We start from the raw sequence: 25,675 nt of genomic DNA on the forward strand, positions 1-25,675 counted from the left end.
GCGTTCCCACAAAGTCATACTTCCTCAGCCAATTTAAGTTTAAAGTCATGAACTTCATGTGCCAACTGGGGGCCAATAAACCTGGGTTTCAGTGTTGCTCCAAGTAGTAAATAAAGTACTTTCCGTCAGAGAATTAGTTAAAATGTTCAACCACAGGCCATTTTATATTGAGAGATGTAGGATGACCAAGGAAAGGAAATACATTCAACAACTTGAATAAAGAAACCAAGCAGGCACAGTGAGCAGAAGATTAGGAGTATAAAAGGGACGGTGGCAGAGTACCAGAGAACAAAAGGTGAAAAGGAGCGGAAGAGTGAAACTAAGTCACCGAAACCAGCACTCAAATGTTCAATCAACAAATGCCAATGCTCCCTCTGCAGTTTCCCCAGTTGAGAGAGTCTGTCTGAAGTTACATTAGCTGACAATGGTCTTCTGTGTCTGTCAGTGGCCACATTAAAAAGCAGCTCTTGTTTCCTTAAGAAGCTGGCACCAAAGGCTGAGGCTACGAAGAGGGGCAAAACTTCTCTAGTATTCCGCTGGCAACCTGGTGTATATATGAGACTTCAAGATCAAACACAGGGACACATTTTTCAGTGTTGTTTCTCAGTCTGTGACATCACAAACCCAGCTCAGGATAGAGATATCCAGATTTCATGTCTCACTTTACTTCACATTATGTAGAATTCACTGTATCTTGGAAGAAGATAGGACCAAGGGATAACCTTCAGGTCTCCTACTGGAATCAAGCATCAACACTCTGGTTCTGGTTGAGGCAAACCCACTTGAGGCCAACCATCGACTGTAAAATACAATAAGTCATGTGACCCACTGGTTTCTGAAGAGTGGTTTTGAAGCCTCTATTTCTTTGTACCAATATTGCTCTAGAAACCGATGGGAAGATGCCCAACGGCCGTGGCCTGGTTCCAAAAGCTCAGCTGACTTCCCTGTTGAAACGTACAACTTTGCAGCTGATGTTATCATCAGAAATACAATTAAGTATAATTAGGGGTGTAGACTAATGATTGTCGGCCAGCACAGCCAATAGCTAGCCGTCATCACTCTATCGACTTCTGAGCTGTGAGTAAAGATTTAACAGAGATTTAAAGGAGCATGAGGCAGGATTGAGGCAGGATTTATGAAAAAAATTTGTATACATTTTAACCCTCCTGTTATGTTCGTTTCTCAGGTACAGCAATGCTGTTCCCGGGTCAATTTGACCCGGTGCATGTTTAAATACCCAAAAGATGTCAGAAACTAAAAAAATCCAAACAAACATTGTTAATATGTCATTACTAACTCCATTACTAACTATTCTATCAATATTTAGTGCAATGGTGTTCCTTACCTCTGACAGGTAATGGTCCAATTATGATATGATTCACTCGTTTTTCATAAAAAATACATGTTTAATCTTTTTTTTTTATGTTTCACCACTTTATTACTTTTGAAAGACCAACATATAAAACACAATAGTTTGCATCACATGCTGCCCAGATTTTGATGCCATATTTAGCTGGTTTGGAAGGCATGTATTGCCTAAATGGGCAGCGACCTCTGAATGCCACCAGCCTTTCATCCACTGTGATATTAGGGCCTGGGTTATAGAGTAGTGGAAGTTGCTCTACCCACTTGTCCCACACTGTCCTAATAGTTGCCAGCTTGTCTCTCTCCCGTCTACCAGCCCTTGTCTCTCGATTATCAAATCGGATTACTCTGGAGAAAATGTGAAAAGTCTCCAGAGACATTGTCGCTCGAAATATAGCCCTCCCCGTCTCAGCATCCCAAAGACTGGCTGTCGATTCATCCTTCGACTTATAGACCCCAGCCAGGATGAGGACCCCCAAATACGCATCGAAATGTGTTTTGTCCAGCTCCTTCCACTTCTCCCCCAACACACGCCTCCCTTCTAGATCTAGGTCATTTCCAGAATTATTTTCTTTATTGAATCTGGCATGACCAGCTCAAAAGCTGACTTGATGTCAGTCACACGAGTCACTGCCATCCTAGTGAGCCCTGGCACTGTCTTTATTATGTTTTCTGCAGACAGTTTTGCCTGACGCACATTTGGGGATGACGACCACTGTATTTCACCATTTTTTGACATGAATGTCATGCTTGGAGGAATAGGAACAGCAATTCCCTCATCTGGTTCAAAATCAGAATCATTAGAATCAGAATTCAGCTCGAGACAGTCTTCATCTTCAGACACATCCTCCTCTATTTCACTGTCATGATCAATGATGACTTCCAGAGCCTCCTGGACTGTCAACCTTTTGCTTCTGCTGCTCATTTTGTAAATGTCTGCCTGACAGAGTGTAATGTTGGTAGGATTCCCATGCAGAGAATCTTTTATATGTTTTGCCCCTCCCCTGTTGAGTGTCCAGTGAGTGTGGGTGGAGTTTTCCCGCGAGAACATCAAGCACCTGCACTTGCGTGTGTGTGTGTGTGTGTGTGTGTGTGTGTGTGTGTGTGTGTGTGTGTGTGTGTGTGTGTGTGTGTGTGTGTGTGCTTGAGTGGATTTTTCCCGCAAGAACATGAATGGTTGTAGCACCTGTGTGTGTGTGTGTGTGTGTGTGTGTGTGTGTGTGTGTGTGTGTGTGTGTGTGTGTGTGTGTGTGTGTGTGTGTGTGTGTGTGTGTGTGTGTGTGTGTGTGTGTGTGTGTGTGTGTGTGTGAGAGAGAGATTGGGGTGAAACATGTCTCACAGTTGCAAAGAAAGAAATATTCTGACATTTCTGACACCCTTTCACCTCCAGATTGACTGCCGGGTCAAACTGACCCGAACAGTATCTATGTTATATAAACATGCAGGGGGGGTTGCAAATATGTGAGATGAACCATTTTCATATTATATGTTGATTACACTAATTAAGGCAAGCAGAAGAAGTTTGATACTGAAAAAATACTTTTAACTATTTTTCCCAGATCTTCAAACTTTAAAACGGGTCAATTTGACCCGGAACATAACAGGAGGGTTAAGTTTTCTAGTAATAATGTCAGATGAAGCGTTTCAAACCAAAAAGAATGAGCCCTTTAGTGTATCTCTCTGTTGCCTTGAACAGGCTGTGTGCTGCAAAATGTGCTGCAATTCGGTCCCGAATTTCCCGCGCTGTCCTGTGGATGTGACGTCAAATGACGCTGCATGTGCGTTCTCCCCGTTCTCCCGTGCCGGCTTCACTGTTGGCTGCAGTACCCCCAACGACCGTCGTGGTGAAGGGTGGCGCTAATGAGTCTCATTTCTTAAAAGGAGCCTCATGCTCCTTTAACTGTTCATATTCAAAGTGTGTTTGTTGTAAATTATACAAACGGACCACCGTGAGTGGCTGTGGGTTGGCTTTGGGGGGTCTGAGGGCAAAGCTTTGCTGAGAGCAGGTAGCTTGTGCTAACCCAGTATATAAATGTAGTAAGACTTGAGACCCAACAGTGGACAATCGTTCTTATTTTAAAGTTAACTGGTTTTGTTGTGCTGTTAATTTTACCAAAAACATTGCCTCGACTGTATCAGGGTTGGCCTGAAAAGGCCCAAGAATGAAGTTTAGTTAAGTAGCAAGTATGCTACCGGGGAGAATGGTCTTTAGCTCATCCACTAGTTTTTTCTGTCAGATATTGCAGTTGTGATCAGATCTTTGATATAACATTTTAGTCAACATTCATGTCACAATATAAATATGAACATGATGGAACATTCACACTTAACATTAACTGCTCTACTAACACATGAATGATGGTGAGTGCTTGCCTCAAATGAGCAGAAACAGAAATACAAATGTTATCTCTAAATGTTGCGTACTGAGCTGAAGCAAGTATTTGCTGAAAACCAGCATTTAACTTCACAAAAGCTGCTTCTTTCAGATAAAATGCAGAACAAATAATTCTCAAATTTGGTATCTGGACCATTTTTTCCTTTTTTTCCCTTTAACCTCTAGAGGTTTTTTCTTCCCAGAAATACCAGCATGTCAACCTTTGCTGGATTCAGACGCTGACGTGTCACAACGTTGCCTCCGGCACTAAACGGTCTCTCTGATGTCTCTCAAGCTGATATACACAGAAATTGGTGAGTGAGTGTGCTTAGCACTGGAAAGTTCAGACTGTGGATGCTCCACCAATCCCAGGAATCAGCTTATCCATCAATGTTAGGAGTAGAAAATTGTTCGGCTCAGCTTCCACGGCATCCCCCACCTGCAGCATAAATGAAGCTGTGTTGCTCTCTAGCCTGCCAGGTTTCTCTGCCAGTGCTACTCTCTGATGTGCAGTGTCCGTAGTGCCGGGACGAGCCCCATTCACCGTCAAAACATAAAAAACCATCTGGAATATTGTGATGAGATGTGATTTGGAGAATTTTGTACAAGTCAGTAAAAGCAAAATAACTGATATCATTATATTATCATCCAAGACTTGTTCAGTTGTGGGTTATAGTGGATTTCATGACCTAAATTCCACAGAAAAACTAGACAATTTGATCACAATCATTGATAGTACTGTGAAAAAGACAAACTTCCGAATAGTTATTTTATAAATGCATTTTTGTCAACTTTTTCTGGAATGATTTGCAGCATTGCTTATGTCCCAAATGTTGCAATGTTACCAATGTAAAGGTTTCAAAGATGTTATGACATCTTAAGCATAAAGAGAACCTCTACTATCGAATGCTTCTTGCTCTCAACCCTTCTAAAGGCCCTGTCACACAATGATGTCAATATATATCAATAAACGGACCAACTAAGAACCGAAGTTCATTAGTTGACATGGGGTCCAGATGGAAAAAGGACCTGTGCTGAAGTGAAATGCTGAATTTCAAGCCGCCAGAAAGCTTTAGCTTCAACAAGCTGGGAGAATGGCCGGCATGGAGGCAGCAGGCTCTCCATTGCTGCACCATAACGAAGCTGAATGAGGAGGTTGGAGATGTCCAAGTAGAGCACATTGATATACTCAATGGGATAAGAGGCAGAACATGTGATCAAATCATTCACATTCACGATGAGAGATGAAGAAAGTGACTGAGGTGGAAACAGGGTTTATATAAACCAGATGTTCCTCTTGTCAGCCCAGCGGGACACTTAAATAGTCTAGGCTTTTTGAATGCAGCATTCAAACCTAAGGGGAAACAACATGAGACGCAGGTTTAAGTTGTTACTGGTGGGAGAAGCAGCTGTGGCACTTGGCTATAAGAAGCTATAAGTGGAGCATTTGGGAGGCATGGTACGTTGAAGACTGAGCCGGTCAAAATCCGTCTCACAGAGGGGGCAGTGCCTTACACGGTAACAGCAGCTCAGAGAGCGCCACTGCCTATAAAACCCAAGTGTTATTGAAAAGGTCGTCCAGTCCCATGGTGCCAGACAGTGGTCAACTGAAAAGGAAAAGTGCACATCTGCATAGACATGAAAAAGGTGAACGAGCAGGCGAAAAGAGAAAGATACCTACTCCCGACCATCGAAGAGGTCCAACCAATACCAGTAGGTTTTGCTTTTGATAGATTCCATTGCACAGTGAAAGCAGCCTGCTGACAACATTTATAATACCAAATGTTGCTGATATTGTTGAGACCTTGGAAGGGTGGAAGTGTGTGTGGACAATTGTTTATGGGTCCGACATGCTTGACCATGATGCATGCCTGGAAAAAGGTACTGGAGAGAACAAGCGAGCTGGTTTTACACTGAACAAAGACAAGTGTCGCTTCAGACAACAACAGTTGCACTTCCTGGGACATGTGGTGAGAGGGAATGGTGTTCAGCCAGATCCAGCAGACAGCAGAACTGCCAACCCCAACAAATCTGAAAGAGCTGAAACTAGCACTTGGAATGATTCATTATGTGGGGAAATATACTGGATACCCCACTTGGCAACCATTGGAGCACCACTTTACGAGCTCCTCAAAACCAACATGGTACGGATCTAGGATGAACCACAAGAGAGAGCGTTCCACAACCTGAAGTTTGACGAGCATACTCATGCTGGTATTACGATCCAAACAGACCAACAGCAGTATAGTATAGTATAGTATATAAAGTATATTCTCCGATTAAACTGATTCGATTTTTTTAATTTTCTTTTTTGGGGTTTAAAATAAAGTTTTGAAATACAATATGGATTCAAGTAAGACGGAGTATCAGGAAGCTGTTTCTCCTGACAAACAATAAATCACAGAGATAATTAGTTTTTGAGGAAGTCCTATTAAGTAACATTTTATCATCTCCTAAGTGCAGAGAAATCATTATTTTGGAGGGGCAAGGTTGAAGTTTAGAGGGAACCAAAACAAACTGGGTTGATAAAAGAAGCTCATCTGGTGCTTTGTTAAGCCAAGAATTCAGAGACAAACAGAGCTGACGTCAACGGGATCTCAGCACGGCATAAACTTCATTAAAGAGCAGAGGGTGTGACCACTGAGTGGTCTGAAAGTTGATTAACCCCTACCCCCACCAGACAGCACACGCACACGCACACACACACGCACACACGCACACACACACACATGCACACACACAAATACACACAGGTCTTTGAGTGAATAAATGCGTCTTTGTGTTATTATCCCAGGATGTGTGTGTGTATCCATGTGTGTTCGCTGTCTGGCACAAAAGTGAGAAACTGAGGGCATGACCCTCCAATGAAAAAAGAAAGAGATGGGATGGTTTTGTATCCATGGCGACAGAAAGACTCGGAGCAGGAAGCTGACAGGAAGTCTTGGTGTTCCATACCTCATGAGGGGCTCTTCCGATGTCTTGATGCTCTGAGCTGTTGTTATGGAAACGCCGCTGAATCAGGCTGAATGCTGGTAAAAAGCGAGTTGATTAAAAGAGGAATGTCATCAGCTACCGTGACATTTGATGGTATGTAAGTTTAGTGACCTTTATACACTGCAAAAACCAGCAACTTAATTAATCCGCATGTTTACCGTAGATTGGTAGGTTTGCCTTTGCATCTTCTTCTTTGTGTCTGCTTTCTTCTACTTTTATCTACCACATATATGACCTGATCTCATGGAAAACAATGTTCAAGCCATTTCATGTGTTTGGTTCAGAAAAAGGATATTTTGAAATAGTTCTCAATCCTGTTTCCAACATTTCTCCAAGTACATTTTAACATTTTACACAGCAATGAAACAGCGACTGAATCAGAAAATTACAGTGGATATAAAAAGTCTACCCACCCTCATAAAATGGACGTGGAGCTTAAAACGAACAGAAAAAACAAAAACAACTTTGAATTCCCTGACTGCATAAGTCTGGACCCCCTTTCATCACAGGGCTTTATTTGGCCTCATCATTTATTCATTCAAAATAAGGCCTGTTGGTAAATAGGATACACCTGCCGCTTCATGTTTAAAGTCATTCTGATGACCAGATAAAAGCCAGCTGTTGCTGCAGTCTGTGCTTGGATGGTTGGGGTTGCATTCTGCTGAGAGGCATGAGCTGCCAAAGAAACTGAGATTTAATTGTTGTAAAGTACCAATCAGCAGAGGGATATACAAGCTTGTTAGAGGCTCTGAATGTTCCCTGGAACTCAGTCTGAACTATCATCAACCATCATCAGTATGTAGAGTAAATGTGGCACCGCAGAGACATCTCATTGATCCTCATGCCCTTCACATGTGACTTCCATCTTCTGTATTCTGCTCAAGTCCGGGCTCTGGGGTAGGATGGTAAAATGAAAGCCATTGCATAAAAAAAGAATACAAAAGGGTGTCTGTATAATGCAAAAAAGAAAAAAAGAAGAAGTATTCATTCAGCCACCACAAACAGTGTGGGACAAATGCTGGTCTGAAGGGACTAAAGGCTGATCATTTCGGCCTTACAGTAATTGTTTTAAACATCCTGGCGCAAAATATTCTGTCCTGTTCTGTCAAAAAACCTAAAACTGAAGCAGACTGATACTCCAGTGCAACAAAGACCCAAAGCACACATTTCAACCAGGAAAGATATGGCTTCAGAGAAGGAAACAAGGGGCGGAGCCTGTTGAGTCCTCTTCTGTTGGTTGTGCCCCGTTTGAAACCAACAGATTTGTGTTACCATTTTCAGCGGTAGAAAAAGCAGCATAATGTGACATTGGATGGAGTTAATGATGGGGAGGGTACATAATTCATTAAGTCTCCTCTGGTCTGGGTCTGTACCAACTGGATACCCAAGTATGGGCCCAAGCACAGTTCTTTTTTTACGACTCCCCCTTAAAGGAGCATGAGGCTCCTTTTAAGAAATGAGTCTCTCTAGCGCCACCCTTCGCCACGACAACCGTCGGGGGTACTGCAGCCAACAGTGAAGCCGGCACGGGAGAACGGGGAGAACGGGGAGAACGCACATGCAGCGTCATGTGACGTCACATCCGCAGGACAGCGCGGGAAATTCGGCCTCCACAATTGCTGCACAGCCTGTTCAAGGCAACGGAGAGATACGCTAGAGGGCTCATTCTTTTTGGTTTGGAACGCTTCATCTGACATTATTACTAGAAAACTTAAAACATATACAAATTTTATTCATAAATCCTGCCTTATGCTCCTTTAAATGTGAAACAACAGTCTTCTTGTTAGTATTTCAAGAAATATGTTGACATATTTATCTGTGTAGTTTTTTTTGTGTCCATTAGCACAAAAAAGTAAAAGCCAACAGTTATGGACACAACCCAATTCATTTATTCCCATAATGTTTTTTTTATGGTCGACTTAAAACAGCAGCAGGCTTAAAGCTTTCCCGGTTAAAGAGTAATCTCCCCTTTCAAATCCTAAGAAATCTTCAAAAAGATATATTTTTTGAAAATCAGAGGCTTATGTATGAGTTGCAGCCCTGCTCCACTGAACTGCTACCAGATTACTAATCCCATATGCACGCACACATCGTCTTTTCACAATTTGAGCCAAGCAGATGGAAATGGTGCATCTCACTACCCTAACTAGGCAGGCAGATTAGAGAGCTACACACACACACACACACACACACACACACACACACACACACACACACACACACACACACACTCGGTTAGCTGAAAACTAAGGATGACATACGCAATCATCACGCTCAGTGCACAAACCGACACTCGCTGCTCTCAGGCCACCAATGGGAGAGGAGGAACAGCGTTAAAATATTAACCACACACAACCAACAGACACACACACGCTAAGCTAATTGGCTCGCGTCTGTCAGTGCTGTGTGCTTTCTCCCACCTGTCTGCATGTGCGCCGCGTCGATATCGCCTCGCATCACATTTGGGTCATGACTTGAGTAATTTGCTTTGATAATTGCGTGTTCGGTTCATTGGTCTGAGACACAGATGTGCGGATTCCCCCGGCGCGGGTTTGAGCCTCATGTGTTTCTGTGCAGCATGTATTCAGAGCTTCCTTTTTAACATATGTCCTGCCTGCCTGGTTTGATTTTTAGCTACAAGCAAAGATTTCAGGTCAGGCCCCAGCAGGGTCTCCCACACTCTCAGATCAACAGAAATGTACTAACTCCAGGCTAAAATGTGGAGGAATGTCATTCATCTCCTTGACTGCTGGCGTTTAAAACAAGTATGGGTGAAACTAGTGCGGCTTAAATATTTAACTGAGGGCCAGTGAGAAAGGATGCTCCGAGAAGAACCAAGTATTCGGATATCTGGATATTTGTTCTTCAAAAACTCAAAATCTTAAGAATATTTGTCTTATTTCTAGTTAAAATGTCTCATTTTTAGTCAAAAAAAAAAAAATCTCATTACACTTAAAACAAGGAAAAAACAAAAAAAAAACAACAATTTTCACCTGTTTCAAGTAGATTTTCACTTAAAATAAGTAGAAAAATCTGCCAGTTGAACAAGATTTTTTTGCTTGTAATGAGAATATAAATCTTTTTTCTACTTATTTCAAGTGAAAATTTACTTGAAACAGGTGAAAATTGTCAAATAAGTTATTTTTCTGGTAAGTACTCTTGTTTTAAGTGTAATGAGATTTTTTGACTAAAAATTAGACATTTTAACTAGAAATGAGACAAATATTCCTGGTAAGATTTTGAGTTTTTGCAGTGTAAGATGGACATCTCCTTTACAAATTTGGCATCTAGATAATGTCCTACAAAGCAATGAAAAACTGGTGCTGTGTTTGGTGCTGAACCAGTTCAGTTCAGCCAAAGGTCTGACAAACCCCAGCCATACCATCCTCCAGCTGCTTCCTTCTGGTCCAGCACATGCTGATTTTTCAGCCGACAGAGCAGGACAAGCGCTGATGTCATCAAGGTTTGCAAGTCACAGCTGAAACTCATTATCTTTTGGGTTCAGCTGTGAAGCTTTTGGGTTTCCAAACCACTGAACTGTCCCTTTAGGACTAAAGTTGACTAAACTTCATATTCTGTGTCCACTTTCATTCTTGACTGTCAGTTAAAATGGATATGGCATGTTTTTCACGCTACTACGCGCCGCAATCGTGGAATCTTACCCTAGATTTAAAAAAAGGGATTTGCAGCATGTTGTAGTTTTACGAAATAAACAAAAAATCAACTAATTATGTCATATGGTGGTTATTGTCTTCATTTGTCAAACTCTATCATAGATCAAAGTGGCTGTGTGCATCCATGAGATGGACAGCTATGGGCTACACGTCATGAGTCAGTGGCCCAGCCAATGGGAAAGGGCAATATTAGACGGTCTGGTGTCTGGTACTAAGTGTTCGGGTCTTCCTCACCAGATGGAAGTGTCTGGGTCTTCCTCAAAAGCTGGAAGTCACAGGATCTTCCTCACCAGCTGCTGTTGAGCTTTGTGAGCGGGTTTTAACCGTGAGCTCGTCCCTGGAGCGAAGTGTGTGCCTCCTGTGTGCTCATGCCTGTGGTTGGCAAGGGGCAAGCAGGAATGATTAAAAATATTGATCTCACTGTGTAAATGAAATCGTCACAGATTCTTTAGCCTCACGACAGGTGTTGTCATCCTTCCCTTGACTTGAGGAAGCGGTTTCTGCCACGTTCATGTAACAGTTTTTCTTCAGTTTTTCTAAATTTGGACTATGATGGAGCACCTTATTTCATACTGTCCTTAGAAGTATTTATTATTTCTGTATCTCCTCAATTTGGCAATGTTAATCTATTTAGAGCCAGTGAATAACACTAATAATGTGTGATGCAGACAAAGACTGTGTAAAACAATGGACAACACATTAGGTCACATGACCCATTGGTTTCTGAAAAGGAGTTTTGAAGCCCACGTTTTCCTTCATACGTAGCACAGCCATGTTGGTGATGTCTGACAGCTGAGCTGATGGGAACAGCGTGTTCCCATCAGCTCAGCTGCATGTCAATCAAAGTTGGCTTTGCTCCTGGCTCCTTCAGCCGAACGCTGCCATACTATCAGCAGAATTCTACAAAGCACGATGTACAGTATGCTGTAACATGTTGACTCAGCGGTGAAATAAAAAGAATGACAGTCCTGTTTAGTTGATGCTGGGTGGTTTCTTTGCTAAGTGTTGTAGCATGACGATTGACAAACAGATAACAAGTCTTAGTTCCACATGAGACTCAAACCTGAAGTTAGATGGTTGGCATTTGGATGCAGACAAAAGTTTTCTTCTGCGTCCCAGTGAAGGTGTTGCACACGTACAACATGATCAGAAAGTTGTTGGCTATTCTCACGCTTATATCCCTTACGTATCCAAGCGGTCTCTCCTTTTTAACACCAATTCAAGACCCTGCGGGGTGGAAAAAAGAGGGGATCGGATTTTACACCTTTCCAGAAAGCGGCTCTTAAATACAGACACAGAGACGGGGAAAAGAGGGAACCCTTCCATAAAGAAAAGGGCCATTAGTTTTATTGGAGCTTGGTTTGGAGCACGAGGTCCCAGCAACATCTCACGGAAAACATGCAGAAATGTACCAGATTAGAGGAGATTTAAAAACCTCAAGTTATTACAGCAATCAGAGAACATATTTAAGACAACATCATATCATTTTTTATGAAGTCAACAAAAAAATGCAGGAAATTTCCTCTTTAAATATTTAGTTTCAAGTGCTGAAACCTTTATATTTTTCTAATATTTATCACAGCTTTTCAAATGTTTTTCAATCATTAATCAGTGAATGTAGCACAAAAGGACTTTAAATTGATATTTAGAAATGCAGTTTAAAAGCTTGATATTCTTGAATGAACATAATATGCTCTGCATCATAGTTAGTTTGACTTTAGCCTAGCCTCGTCAGTAAAACCCTACGCTGTTTATGTCCATGGACGAGACGTGTCCCGATGTTTTTCGTGGTGTGGATGTTTGAAAAGAAACATCGACACCAACTCTTCAAAGTTAACTTACTGGGTTGCTGTCAGAAATGAGATTTTCAACCGAAGGCAGCTCTGCTTGAGTAACTGGTTCATGCTGTCAATGAGGGGATTAGTCATTAAACTCCAATTATCCTCAGACACCTGAAGCTTTTAGGGCCGTGCAGGCCCAGCAGACAGCAGCATGCACGCATCTGCTTCAACCCAAGTGCAGTTTTAAATAACAGAGTTTTATTGGACTTTCGTGGAGTCGGATAGCCGTGAAGGAATCGGTGATACCATCATCTGGCTGAACATATAGGGGGTTGCTATTACCCTGAGTGTGTGTATGTGTATGTGTGTGTGTGTGTGTGTGTGTGTGTGTCCAGCTGTTCAACTGTATTACCACTTCTGACACAAGTCCCCATGTTCTCATGTTTCCCTTTTAAAGCACACATTTTTCTCACAAATCTAGCTCCCTTATTCCCTTCAGGACAACTGGAGTACAAGACTTACACACTCATAACATATAAAACACACACACACATGCTCAAAGATTACACTTATGCTGTTCTGATAAGGTTTTACGTTACAGATTTAATGTTATCGAGCCCCTGTGGAACAATGTTTGGTCTGTTTAGCTTTCAGGAACAATATCCTACATTTGATATCGCGTTTGCACTCATTATCTCTCCATTTCTGTGGCTGGATTCGTTCATTCAGATTCATGAATTCAAACGGACAAAGAAGGATGTTGATGCAGCACAATGGGCACCAAACTTCTGTTCGTCTCTGTATCACAGACCTAAGAAATGAAATGTTCACTTTGTTTTCATTCACTTTACATGAACAAAATCACAAGAAAAGAAAAGATGATACTTTTTAGTTTATATTGCAAAAGCATTTTTTTGCTCAACAACAGACATTTATTATCCACAGGCAAGAAAAGTGATGCATTTACCTTCTGATAATCAATAAATCCAAACTTGCAATATTCAGAAGGAGTTTGCTCATCGAATCTTTCCACAGCAGCTGCTCGTGCTTTGAAAACCTTGATTCATGTTTGGTCAGAGCAGGACTGGCAATAACGAGGTTTAATAAAGAACCACTTTGATGGTTCTCGAAATTCATTATTATGCTTCTAAAATGAATTATTTATTTTATATTTTATTTATGAATGCTTAAAGGACCAAAGTGATTTAGTGCTTCTACACAGCATACTACTTGCCCGCTGCTAGTCTCTAAGAGGAACACAAATCTTATTTAAATCTATTCCATGAGAAGTTAAATGGCTGGCCTTGAATTAATTTGGTAGTTTTATCAGCCCTTTGTTTAATACCAGCGTCGTCTGACTGTTGTATGCATTATTTACGTATAAAGATGCTTCTAACTGTGTGACCGTTGTATAAATGGTCTCATGCATGGTCTTGAATATGACGGGCGGCAGATCTGTGCTGTGAAAAACGGAAACAGTGAATGTGAGAGGGGTCAAGTGTACTAATTTAACCGTCTGGCCCTCAACACAGCTGAATGCTATATGAGTTATAGTTTAACCCCAGAAGTCAAGCATCCCGTATATATTTGTGTGTATTAGTGACGCTGAGGTCAACAGGTGTCACATCTAATGTGAGGCGGTTGCTTTATGTTCATCAGATATGGCAGCTGGCGTCTAGGGGGCTTCCATTCACTTTGCAACAGACATTTTAAAGTAGTTATTTTTATTTGCTGTAGACTATCACTGTTCAAGTTGTCTAGGACACATATATTAGGTCATTTTCTTTCTATTTATGGTGGATCCCTCTTATAAAATTACTGTTGTGGTCCTAGGGCTGGGCGATATATCGAGATTTTAATATATATCGATATATTTTCAAACGTGATATGGTACGAGACAATATCGTTAATATCGATTTAAATTATTATTTTTTTTTTTACATTTTTTAATGATTTTGATATAGCTTATTTTGTGACAAATTGACTTGAATGTTTTATTTGAGATTTGCACAAATGTTTTGTTATTTGCACAACTGTCTGCCTGTTACTGTCTACATTGTACTAATTGCACAGTGTATTTTAATTTAATTGTTATGCAGGAAAGGGATATTTGTTTTATTTTATTCAAGAAGCATTTTTATTCTATATATGCAGGCAGTTTATTTTTATTTCATTTGTTTTATACATTTTGATATTGTGCAGACCTCTGTTAATAAAGGTTCCTGTGTGACATTTGGCACGTGGCTTTGTATTAAAACTGACTTTTTTTAAGGGTTTGCCTCAGAAAAAAATGAAGCTAACAGAGATGCTATGCTATAATGCTTTGGGAGAATCCCCAATTATGGCACAGAAAAAATATCGATATATATCAAGTATCGCCATTCAGCTAGAAATTATCGAGATATGACTTTTGGTCCATATCGCCCAGCCCTATGTTGTCCCATCGTGGCAGAAGGCGGTGTCTCCAGAATACTTTAAAGTACAAACCTGACACAGCAGAGGATGATTTATGGCTCTTTAATTAGGGAATGTTGTTTTTATTGTGGATCCAGCATGTTACTGCATAAATTGAAGAAGGAACTAATTAGTGATCTGCTCCAACTGTGTTAGATTTGTTCCCCCATGCCACTTTTACCTGAACCAGTGTCCCACATCTCTCCGGAATAGCTGAGCACAAACCAGACACCACACCATATGTTTGAAATTAGTCAAGACAGCAGACCGGTATTCATTTATTTGTAATATCTCAAAAACAATTAGATGACTCTCATTTTGTATCAAGCTTTCTGGTCCTCAGAGGTTGACTCCGGTGATCCTTTTATGGCCTGGAACTTGCCTATTAATCATCGGACAGAAAGAAGGTTTTTTTTCCCCTTTTAAGGAGTATTCTGCATATACATTTCTGGTATTATTTTTCAGTGCCAGGTGCTGCTCCTAGGAATGAACATACTTCATCTGGTGTTAAACTCTGTGGGCTTATTTTTCTGTGGCAAAATCATAATTAAACCTTTTACGTGGATAAATTCCACATCACTTATACAGGACTGTCTCAGAAAATTAGAAAACTCCTATCTCAAAAAATTTGAATATTCTGGGAATCTTAATCTTAAACTGTAAGCCATAATCAGCAATATTGAAATAATACAAGGCTTGCAATATTTCAGTTGATTTGTATTGAATCCAGAATGTATGACATTTTTGTTTTTTTAATTGCATTACAGAAAATAAAGAACTTTATCCCAATATTCTAATTTTCTGAGACAGTCCTGAACATAGGTTTCTTCCTGTAAGATGAATTCATGGGATTGTTTGCCTTCTGTTAAAATGCTTGACTCTCTATTACATGTATCTCTGAAAATCACTCTGATTTGGTCTAAATGCAACATATTACGATAACCTAATTTTAAGGCTTTGGGCTCTGGACTCTTGTAATCCAACAGTGTCAGTGATTAGTGTTCAGCTGGGATGGGCTCACTTATCCTAAACCTAAAACCACTGAGCCGGCTTCTGAGAATCCTACTTCCAACATGTCCAACCCAAAAAATACCACTCTCTCGACTGCTGCTGTGTAAACATTAGGGGTGGGACGATACGGGTAAGTCCCAATTCGATACTTTGGCGATATGTGGCCCAGGATATCGATAATATCACGATATTTTCGATATTCGATATATCGATATATCGATATATCGGTAAGAGCGATATATCACGATATATGGGACTAAAAAAGAAAAAATACCTATAAAAAGGAAAACGTCTGTAGTTATGCATTTATTCAATGCCAAAACTTCATACAAGAAAGTGCATTTGTATATTTCCTCACTGTCTCCTAGGCTTGTAAATGTAAACACTGTACAGCTGGACAAATTAAAGTGCATGAACATTAATAACATGTTTTATATAAACCAGGACAGTGCACTGCTTTGTAATAATTAAATACATTAAATAATAATTTCACAAATATAATTATTGTGAAATAACTAAGAAATAAATAACTCAAATAGGCTTAACAATATCCCTTCTTTTCCAATATCCCTTTAGCCAGTCTAATTTATTCTGTCACCACACACACATATTGCCATGAAGCATCAGGCATTTTTCACTCATGTCATGACAAACTGTATCCGATAACAGAAGAAACCAAACAAGCTATAATAAATATAAATAATATGAACTTCATTGAACTAATATAACATTTTGAAATTTAAGCTGAAATATCCAAAGCACTGAACACTGGTTGTGCACGGGTGGGCGTGTGTCTGAGTGTGTATGAGAGTGTCCGTGTCCGTGTGTAACGTGACTGGTGATTCAATGATCTGCAAGTTTTCCCAGCACACGGTTGACTGGACACGGAAGGATACGAGCGAGGATCACTTACAGAGTGAAAAGCATAAACGTCATAACACAAAAAGACTGACGATCATTTACTTTAACGGCGTCTGTGGAATAATTTTGTATTAGTACGAGCCGCTCTCCTCACATGGAGCGCGAGCGGAGCGGGGTCCGTTTCTTAACGCAGCTGGTTGTCTGTGCGAGCGGACATTAACGCACATGGAAGTTTAAACACCGGCTCAAACAGCAAGTTTTCCAGCATTAACAGTGCTGCTAAGCCCGCTGTCTGTACGGAGTAAACTGTGGTTCTGTATTTTCTGAGCTGGTTTCTCAGGCGGCATGTTTGTTTTGCTCACGAGGGCAGCGGGGGCGGGCGGGGCAGAGCTTGAACAATAGTGCGGTGACAACCGCGTAAACCATTAAGTGTGTTGTAATAAAATATCGATATTAGCCGACAGTATATCGATTATTTATTGAAACAGAGAGCACAACAATATATTGAAATATCGATTTTTTTTCCCACCCCTAGTAAACATCGTGATACAAAGAAGCTGTTAGACATAAACCATCCAGATCGGGCTTGGTGGTTTATCTGTGGCAGTGATAAAGTTGGTCACTCACACACTCCGACGTTTGATTGAAAGGAACAAACCCAGACTCCGTCTCTGGAGGCCGCTGAAAGGCCTTCCAGGAAATATAGGAGATTGGTAACTATAGAAGGAGACGAAATGTCACAGCTGACCAGTTGATAACTGGTACATTTTAACGCTCCATCACAGAAGCATCCATTGAATGAGCAAAAATAATATCACATGATCAGAGTTTACACAGCAACCTGTCAGCAGCTTTGGCTTTACTGGTTTTACTTTCTCTATTTGCAAAAAAATGTGAATAATGTACACTTTTGGTTAGGCCTGTGTTGAAAAGATCAATTCTCCGATTTTAAATCGATTCTCATATTAGTTCCTAAAAATCGATTCATATGTCTAAAGATCGATTTAAAAAAAAAAAAAAAGAAAAAAAAAAAGATTTTTTTTTTTTTTCATCATTAAATTACAACTTTTGGTACTTTTTTGTTTATGCCCAAAAAGGAATATTTTGTTGGACACGAGAATAACTGGTGCCATGTTTTTGCCTTTAAATATGTTTAGAGGTATGAAAACATTCAAGTTTTCAGTTATAATTGCATAAATTGTCTATATTTCTTTGCTTTATATACTGTCTTGGGGTTAAATTTGCATAAAATGTTAAAAACCAAGGCAATTTCATACGGCCTCTGTTTGCTGCCCTGGATCTGTTTGATAATTCTGACCCACATGATGTTTCTGAAAGCAGTTCTATCAGCATTCTGGGTGATTGGTCCTTACAGCATCATTAGCTGCAATACTTGCTGTTGAATCTCAATATAATACTAGTATTAATATGTTGGATAACTAGACAGTCATATAATTCATGCAACAGCTGAAAAAACTGTTTTATTAACAGTAACCCAAATCAATATCGGATCGAATCAAATTGGATCGAATCAAAGCGTGATAATCGATTCTGAATCTTAAGAATTGGAATCGAATCGATTCTTGATATTTGAATCGATCCCCAGCCCTACTTTTGGTAGTAATGCACTATTTGTCACGCTACCTACGGGTTTTTGAGATTACCAGAGAAATATGCTCCAAATATTGTTTTGAATTAACAAATACGAGGTAAAGATATTCAACGTTCATGTTCATCAGTATGTTTTGACTATGTTGCAGTTTTGCAGTAAATAATCTTCAGTGGCAGCAAACAGACTCGCAAAACGATGAGCTGAAAATCGTTGGAAAAGTGCACGTCCTTTGATTTATCCTGTATTGGTGGTAGGCCATGTTCCTGCTGCAAACTTTTAATGTCAAGCCCTGGGAAATGTGACAAAACAGACAGAGTGCAGATGGGTGGAATAATTCAGCGACTGAGCCGTGAGCTTTGTGCATGACCAGCCTGCAGCGATGAAGGCCAAGCGTGAGCTGCGGCGCTCTTCGAAGCGCAGAGCACAGGCGCTTCTTTTTTCTCGTCTTTTCACATGCCGGCATCTCGTACGTCCTCCGCCTCAGATGACTGACAACAACTGTGTGTCCCTTAAGCTCGTGTTACCGCTGCTTCAGATGGAAACACCTGAACAGCAGAAACTGTCCATCAAAAGCCAGCAGCTGGTTTTTCTTCTTCTTTTGAATAGATGAAAAAGAATGACATGAATTCTACTATTCTTGCCTTTTATCACAGGATAGAGAGCAAATGGTCTGCATTTATTTATTCTCCATCATATTGTGGGAATCTATTACTGTGTTTCAAAGTAAAGGACACGGGGGAAGTCTTATAGTTCATGGTCACCACCTCAACAGTTGTACTTTACATTACTTAAAGCTGCATAATAAATAATTCATGCTTTGTTGTACTTTTGTAAGGACATAACTATGTTATTGTGGAGATGGCATCATTACATTTTAAACTATTTCTCTAGATTTTGAAGCTTTAGTCTTATACATTCTGCATTTATGTCTCTTGTTTCTAAACACTGACTGTTTAAATACCTTTTTCATTAGAAAGCATCAAAGGCTGCCTCTCACAATGCTTGTCTTAAGTTGCTGTGAGGATTGATGTTTCAAAGAAACTGATTTAATATTCATGTCAGGATACATGAGTTGGATGACCTAACCCATGATCAGTGATGTAAAGTTGCTGATTCTGCTTTAGTTCTCTTGCTTTTGTAAAACTGGACGGACGTCATACTTCTAAGAAACTAAGTTCATGTGGAGATAGAGTTCAACACCAGAGAGACTGGACATTCATGGTTATTTCAAACTGGATGCAGTGATAGCCTTGCTTGCTCAAATTCACATTCCCTGATTGTCTGCACTTGTGTCTCCTTAACCCCTGTGTATATCTGGTCTTGTCTTTCCCCTGCTCCCTGCTGGTCTGTACTGTTTCTACCTCCACGTGTCATGTCATGTTTTGGTTTTTTGGCTTACAGTAAGTTTTGCAATCCTGCTAAGCAGTGCTTTTCTTTGATTTAAAGGGGACCTATTATGGCATCTAATACCTATTTTAAACAGGCCTTGAATGTCTTAAAAACAAGCTTTTGATTGTTTTTGCTAAATAAATTAGAAATTAAGCCTCTGAGCCATGTCTTTATCATCCCATTCTCTAACCTCATTATCTATGAGGGATTCTGAGTGGGCGGGGCTATGATAATGAGGCTCTGTGCTGATTGGCTGCCTGAATGACACGATACACCGCTACGAAAAAATGTCGGAAGCTCCGGCCGGCGGAGTTAGTTGTGGGCATGGTTTCACGCATCGGAGGCCAACCTATGTAAATTGCATTTTGGTTACGTAACGACGGGAGCAGAATCTGAACGGCTCGTAGAAGCCACATCACACTGGACGGCTCATCCGGGCGGCTGTACAGACACTGCAGAATTTGGTTGCTTTCCTCCTTCTCTGAGTTGGCAGACTGAGGGGGACTTTATATATGTTAAAGCAAGAGAAAACATGTTTTTCATAATAGGTCCCCTTTAAGTACAATAAATCCCTATTTTTGGAACTCCTGACTCCTGGTCTCCTGCATCTGGGTCCTACTTCAACCGCACCCTGACAAAAATGTTAAATAAACCATAAATAAGCAATTTTGTATTGAATTTGTTTTGTTTTTATATAGCATCATTGTTTGTGAGATTAAAATTATGTTTTGCAAATGGCACAATTCACCCCAGTGTATTTTCCCTAACAGCACAACTTACCCTCTTGTGTCTGGGGGAAATTTGTGCCACAAAACCTTTTTTTTTCAAAGGCTATATTTCTCATACAGTTTACTTTAGATTCAAAGTTATTGTTCCCAGAGATGCACAACATCCTAAACTATATGTACCAATTTTAGTTGGAGGCTTTGCTGTAATCCCCTTGATTTAAAGGAACTTAAAGTAAAAAATGGCTCTACTTTCCCCACTCTCCCCTATATCCACAATAACAAATGTAAGATTTTGTGTATTTTAGAGTTGCCAAGAAAAAATTATATTGAGATCTGTTCCACAATAAGACTCCTTTTGAGGTTAAAAATCTGCCACCATCGTCCAGGCTCGTCAGCTTTTTATCTTCTGGTATTAGTCATGTGATAAAGGGTTGACAAATCAGGGAAGAATACGTTGTCACCCAGAGGAATATATTAGGAAGTGAATATGTGCTTTATTCTTGGTTTCTCTGGACTACAAACATTTCAAGGGATTTGGATGCCAGATATGACGATAACAAAAGTTTAATGTTTGAAAATGTAACCTCACCAGTGTGCCTGAAATGAAAGTGACATGAAGGAACTCTTACTGTTTTCAGCTCAAAGGTTCCCCCTTCAGGCTTGGAGGTTAAGTGGGGGTTACAACACTCAACCGCTCTCTTTATTTCCCGTCCTCGCTTCATTTCTTCTTATGTTCTTAGATCTCTCAGTAGCCTCTCCCATGTTGCCCGCTGTAGCTCTGTGAACTAGAATCACCTTCCAGCCATCGTTGATAGTATGTGACATAGTGGCGTAAACCGATCCGCAGCTGTCGCAAGAGAAAACCAACATGAGAATCCAGCCTCACGTTTGTTGGGTTTTGCTGATAGTAGAGATGGGATACTGTCCGAGGTCGACAATACTTCCTAAAAGTAATCAAACAGTCCTTGAAAAAAAGCGGAAACTGGTGTTTTTAGGTTAAAAAATAAGTTATTTTGCCCCCTCTGGCCAACCGGGGCGCCAGATGGGGTGGGGAGGATCTGGCCGGAATAACGTGATCCTTCCACGCGCTACGTCCGGTCAGAGAATCCTCACCCTGTCTGGTGAAAAGAAGCGGTCCGTCACTCCTCAGGATAAGAAGGAGACTTGAGCTCAGTGAGGGCCCTCCCTGGGTTGGCAGAGGAGAGCAATGCCCAGGACTGTTACTTAGGTATGAGCACTGGGTGATGAAATGGGTCAAAAAATCGGGGATAAAAAAATATTTAAGAAAAAAAAAAAAAAAGTTATTTTATACAGCTTTAAGCCCTAAATGTCATTTGACTTGAGAAATTAATCACTTCTCAATTTTGTATTGTTTTTCTAGCACATAAATACTTAATGTTCCTTAAAATCAAACTGAATGTTTAAATATATTGTAAAAATAATGCTACTGCTACTACCACTACCAATTAATGATGGCCTATACATCTTCTATATCCCATTACAGTCATTTTGTGGTTATTCTTAGTATTTTGTGATTCATTCATTCTTAGAAAACATGACCTGGAAAAAATGCAGATGACTCATCCTGGATTTAAGAGCGTATATCTGATGTTTAACATTTCTGTTATTACAGGAAATGTCCAAGTATACGGACAGAAATTGCACGTTACTATTGTTTTTTTGGGAGCTGTTTTCTCTAAAGGCACGAATAGAAACATTTTTTTTCTATCATTTCTCATGATTGAAAATAACAGTAAATTAAGTGAGGTCCAATATTTACTCCCGTTCTGGCGGCTTCTGCTTTGTGTGAGAATTCCTTATGTGGTATTTATATGTAGAATTTCACAAATAATATGAATCCGTGCTGCTTTCTTTTTAGTGCTGTAGCGAGTAATAGTTTGACAAAGGTAGATGCATAGGAGCACATGTCATACATTCAGAAGCATCCTGCTGCTTTGTACGCCAAACAATAGGATTATTCTGTGTTCAGCTGTGTGACATGAGGAGAATTAATGCTGTGGATGGTTATGATACTGTTGTGGTGTGTGACCTACATCTGACTCTGCACAAGGCTTTCATCTTCTTTGAGGATGGCTTTTTGGTGTGAAAGATCAAAGAAAGAGAAGAGTGTTCTTCTGGTCCTTTTATTCACATTTTCTCTGAGCCAGTTCCCTGTAAGATCAGTCTGTTTCATCTCTATTTCATCTTGTAGTTCCTGCTTTTGTTCCCTCTTTTATATATAAGTGCAGTGGCAGACTTGTCAGACTTGTCTTCTCGTCTTTGTTAAATTTGACCCCAGTGAGAAATAATATAAAGCATGAGGTCGTGTTTTATGTGGTTCATGGCTATGACCACTTGTGAATTGGTCTATAGACTGTCGTGTATGAAGTTATGTTTATGTCTCATTCATTCATTCAGCTCATTCACAAGCAAGTGTACAGAAAACCTTGTTACCTGGGCTTCTTTCAACACAAACACAACCAAACACAAAATTAAACTACTAGAACAGTTATAAATGTGGCCAACTGTGGCCACGTTTACACATAGCCAGGTATTTACAAAAACTGATATTTCCCCCTCTACGTTTTGAAAAATACCATAATTTACACGAACCCGCATACCGGTAAATATGCTGTTAAGGTGCTATGAGCAGCCAAACCTACAGGGGGCAGTGTAACGAGAAGTATAAAGTCATGCTAGCCAATCAGAATCCTGGAAAAAACATCAACAAATGACACGAGTAACTTCCAGTTACTTCCAAGATGGAATTAGAGTTTTTTGTTTGGAGTGACAGAGAAATGGAGTTACTTTTAAGTGTGACTTTAGAATACAAAACAGGTAAAATACAAGAAAATATTGACGGTGGCCAAACAAATTGTAAACACAGGTCACACACATGACGCTGGTGACGTTTCTGTCGCATAATGTGACGTTCTGAAGCCTAAATGTCCGTTTCCCTCTGTTTACAAGCAAACGTGAAGATGGAGTTTTTGCAAATCTCCACTTTGGCCGGAGTTTTCAGAAATGATCGTTTTTTTGGTGACTTTGAGCTTCATTTTCGTGTAAACGAACGGCCAAAACGCATGAAAACAGCACCGTTTTTGCTACGTGTAAACGGGGCCTGATGGATTTAGAAGGAAAATGTCCAACAAAAGAAGTATAGGTATAGGAAGTGAAGTATTGAAATACAGTTTTTTTGGTTTATTAAAAACAAAGAATAGATGAAAAAATCTAACACTAGCATGGCAGCACCTGTGTCCACAGCAGTCTAGCTAAGTAAGCTAGCTTCATAAGTGAACATATATAGGCTATCGGGCCTTTGGCGGTTACAATAATGCTGTTGTGGCTGAGGATGGGATAGTTGGACACCCCTGATTAAGTGTGTATAGCATGTAGGTTTTCAGATCGTTTTCTTCTCTGTGTCCCACTACACTGCTGCCTAAACAGAGGGGGAAACTAATTAGAGATCTCCTGCAGCTGTGTTGAATTCTGTATTGATCCCCTGAACTACTGCCTCATGTCTACCCTACCCCTAGTGCTACGTAGTAGGGGGAGACACCCCCACCCCCACAGCATGCTGTACTCCGTGCATCAGTCGATGACTGCTGTGAGGAAATCACTTTTGTTTGCTCATATTAAAATGATTACAATGCGGTTAAATTATTCTGATTAAAATGTGGCAAAATGTTATTAGATGTCCTGCAGGGGAGGAATAAGCCTCTTAGAGGGATAGGCATTTATCAGTAAGTGCAGATTTGAGAATCAGTGAAGTAGAAAGTCACATGGATGTATGTAATTAAATTGTGAATTCATGTCATTCCATCCTCCTGAATGAGACAACCATAAATTTGTGTCGGAGAAAGTGTGTTAGTGGATACAGCTCTTTCCTGTTGAATTTTGTCAAGTACACACACACACACACACACACACACACACACACACACACACACACACACACACACACACACACACACACACACACACACACACACACACATACAAAGTCAGAACAAGATAGTCTTTCATGAATATTGCTGTTGTTATTGACGCTATAAGAGTGGGTCTTCGTAGAAAGAATAATCTTCTGTCAGCGTGTTTGTTGAATATACAGCAGGAACAGTGGTACCTCATAGAGAGCTGAAGCAGTGCAACTCCCTAACAGTACGCTGAATGAATGAGTTTAGTTGAATGGAAAGCAAAGCTTGTTACTTGATTTAAAGAGATGAAAAAACAGTTTCTAATAATTGTTCTGTGTGTTTCTGATAGTTGCAGCAGCTGAACCGCTGGTCCAAGGCCAGAAGAAACTTCCTGAAGATGTGGACTGGTCCTATTCAGGTCTGTAGGAAATGTTTCATTTCTCTGATCTTCTTGCCCTTTTAGACAAAAGATACGCAAAGTTGTAGTACGCTTTTAAGAGGAGGTATTTGATGATATCTACAGAAGAGTCAGATATCCACTTGATTATCAGCTGTATGGAGCACCCTGCAGGTGTTTTTATTCCATCTGCAGATGTCATTTACATTGTTTCATAACAATGTAAATGTGGCCGGGTGGAGAGGTTGACGGGACACGCACCTGTGTCCCATCCACCTGAGTGGCTGCCACGCCTCCACCCGGCCTGCCTTTATAACGCAGCGCTGGAGAACAGAAGAGGGGCGGAGGAGCTGCTGTCAGGCAGAGGTGCTTATGCACTGTGTGTGGGTGATTTGGGTGTTTGAATTGAATAAAACAGGGTTCTGCACAAGCTTCGTGTCTCTCCATCCTTCGGGCGGGCCCCCGTGGCACGCACCCTGCCACATCTGGCGCCCAACGTGGGGCCTTCGAAGGTGGACGAGAGAGGCATGGAGCGGGCCCTGGACGCGCTCGCCCAGGCCATGGCGGGCATGACGGCCATGTTCCGCGACCAGGGCGAGCGGCAGCTGGCCGCAGTGGAGGCGCTCATGGCCGCGGGGAGACCCACCCCGGCGCCAGCAGCGCGGGAGGAGATGCCCGCGCCGCAGCTCAGCGGCCGGGAGGCAGGAGCTGCGGGCCGCCAGGCGACGGCTCCCGAGACGGCGGGACCGACGGAGCGACCCATCCCTGCACCCCGTCTGAGGTTCGCCGCGGCAGCGCTGGTGGCGGAGCTTAGGGGCCGCGAGGCAGAAGCTGCGGGCCACCAGACGACGGCTCCTGGGATGGAGTCAGCGGCGGAGACGGAGGGGGAGGCGGAGTTGGCTGGGGAGGCGGCTGCGGAGGCGCAGCCGCCAGCGACGTCGGGTCCCGCGGAGACGGGGCCGGAGCAAAGTGTGGGGGAAGTGGCGGTCCTGGAGGCGGACCAGCAGCCGGCGCAGGGCTGCGTCACCAAGGAGGGCGTGGTCCGGGACGCACCAGCTCCAGGACGGGGCTGCGCCGTGAGGGACGCGGTCGTGGACGCACCGTGTGGCCCGAGGCCA

General features: G+C 41.3%; 1 protein-coding gene across 1 annotated transcript in view; it reads left to right on the forward strand.

Moving 5' to 3' along the window:
* ptprz1b (protein tyrosine phosphatase receptor type Z1b) overlaps window positions 1-25,675 on the forward strand; it is a 114,662-nt gene that overhangs the window by 16,998 nt on the left and 71,989 nt on the right. Inside the window, exon 2 of the mRNA XM_061714107.1 lies at window positions 24,510-24,578. Coding sequence (XP_061570091.1) covers window positions 24,510-24,578 — 69 coding nt within the window. The remainder of the gene's footprint in view (window positions 1-24,509; window positions 24,579-25,675) is intronic.

This window comes from Cololabis saira, chromosome 23 (genome assembly GCF_033807715.1).
Source record: "Cololabis saira isolate AMF1-May2022 chromosome 23, fColSai1.1, whole genome shotgun sequence".
Lineage (NCBI taxonomy): Eukaryota > Metazoa > Chordata > Actinopteri > Beloniformes > Belonidae > Cololabis > Cololabis saira.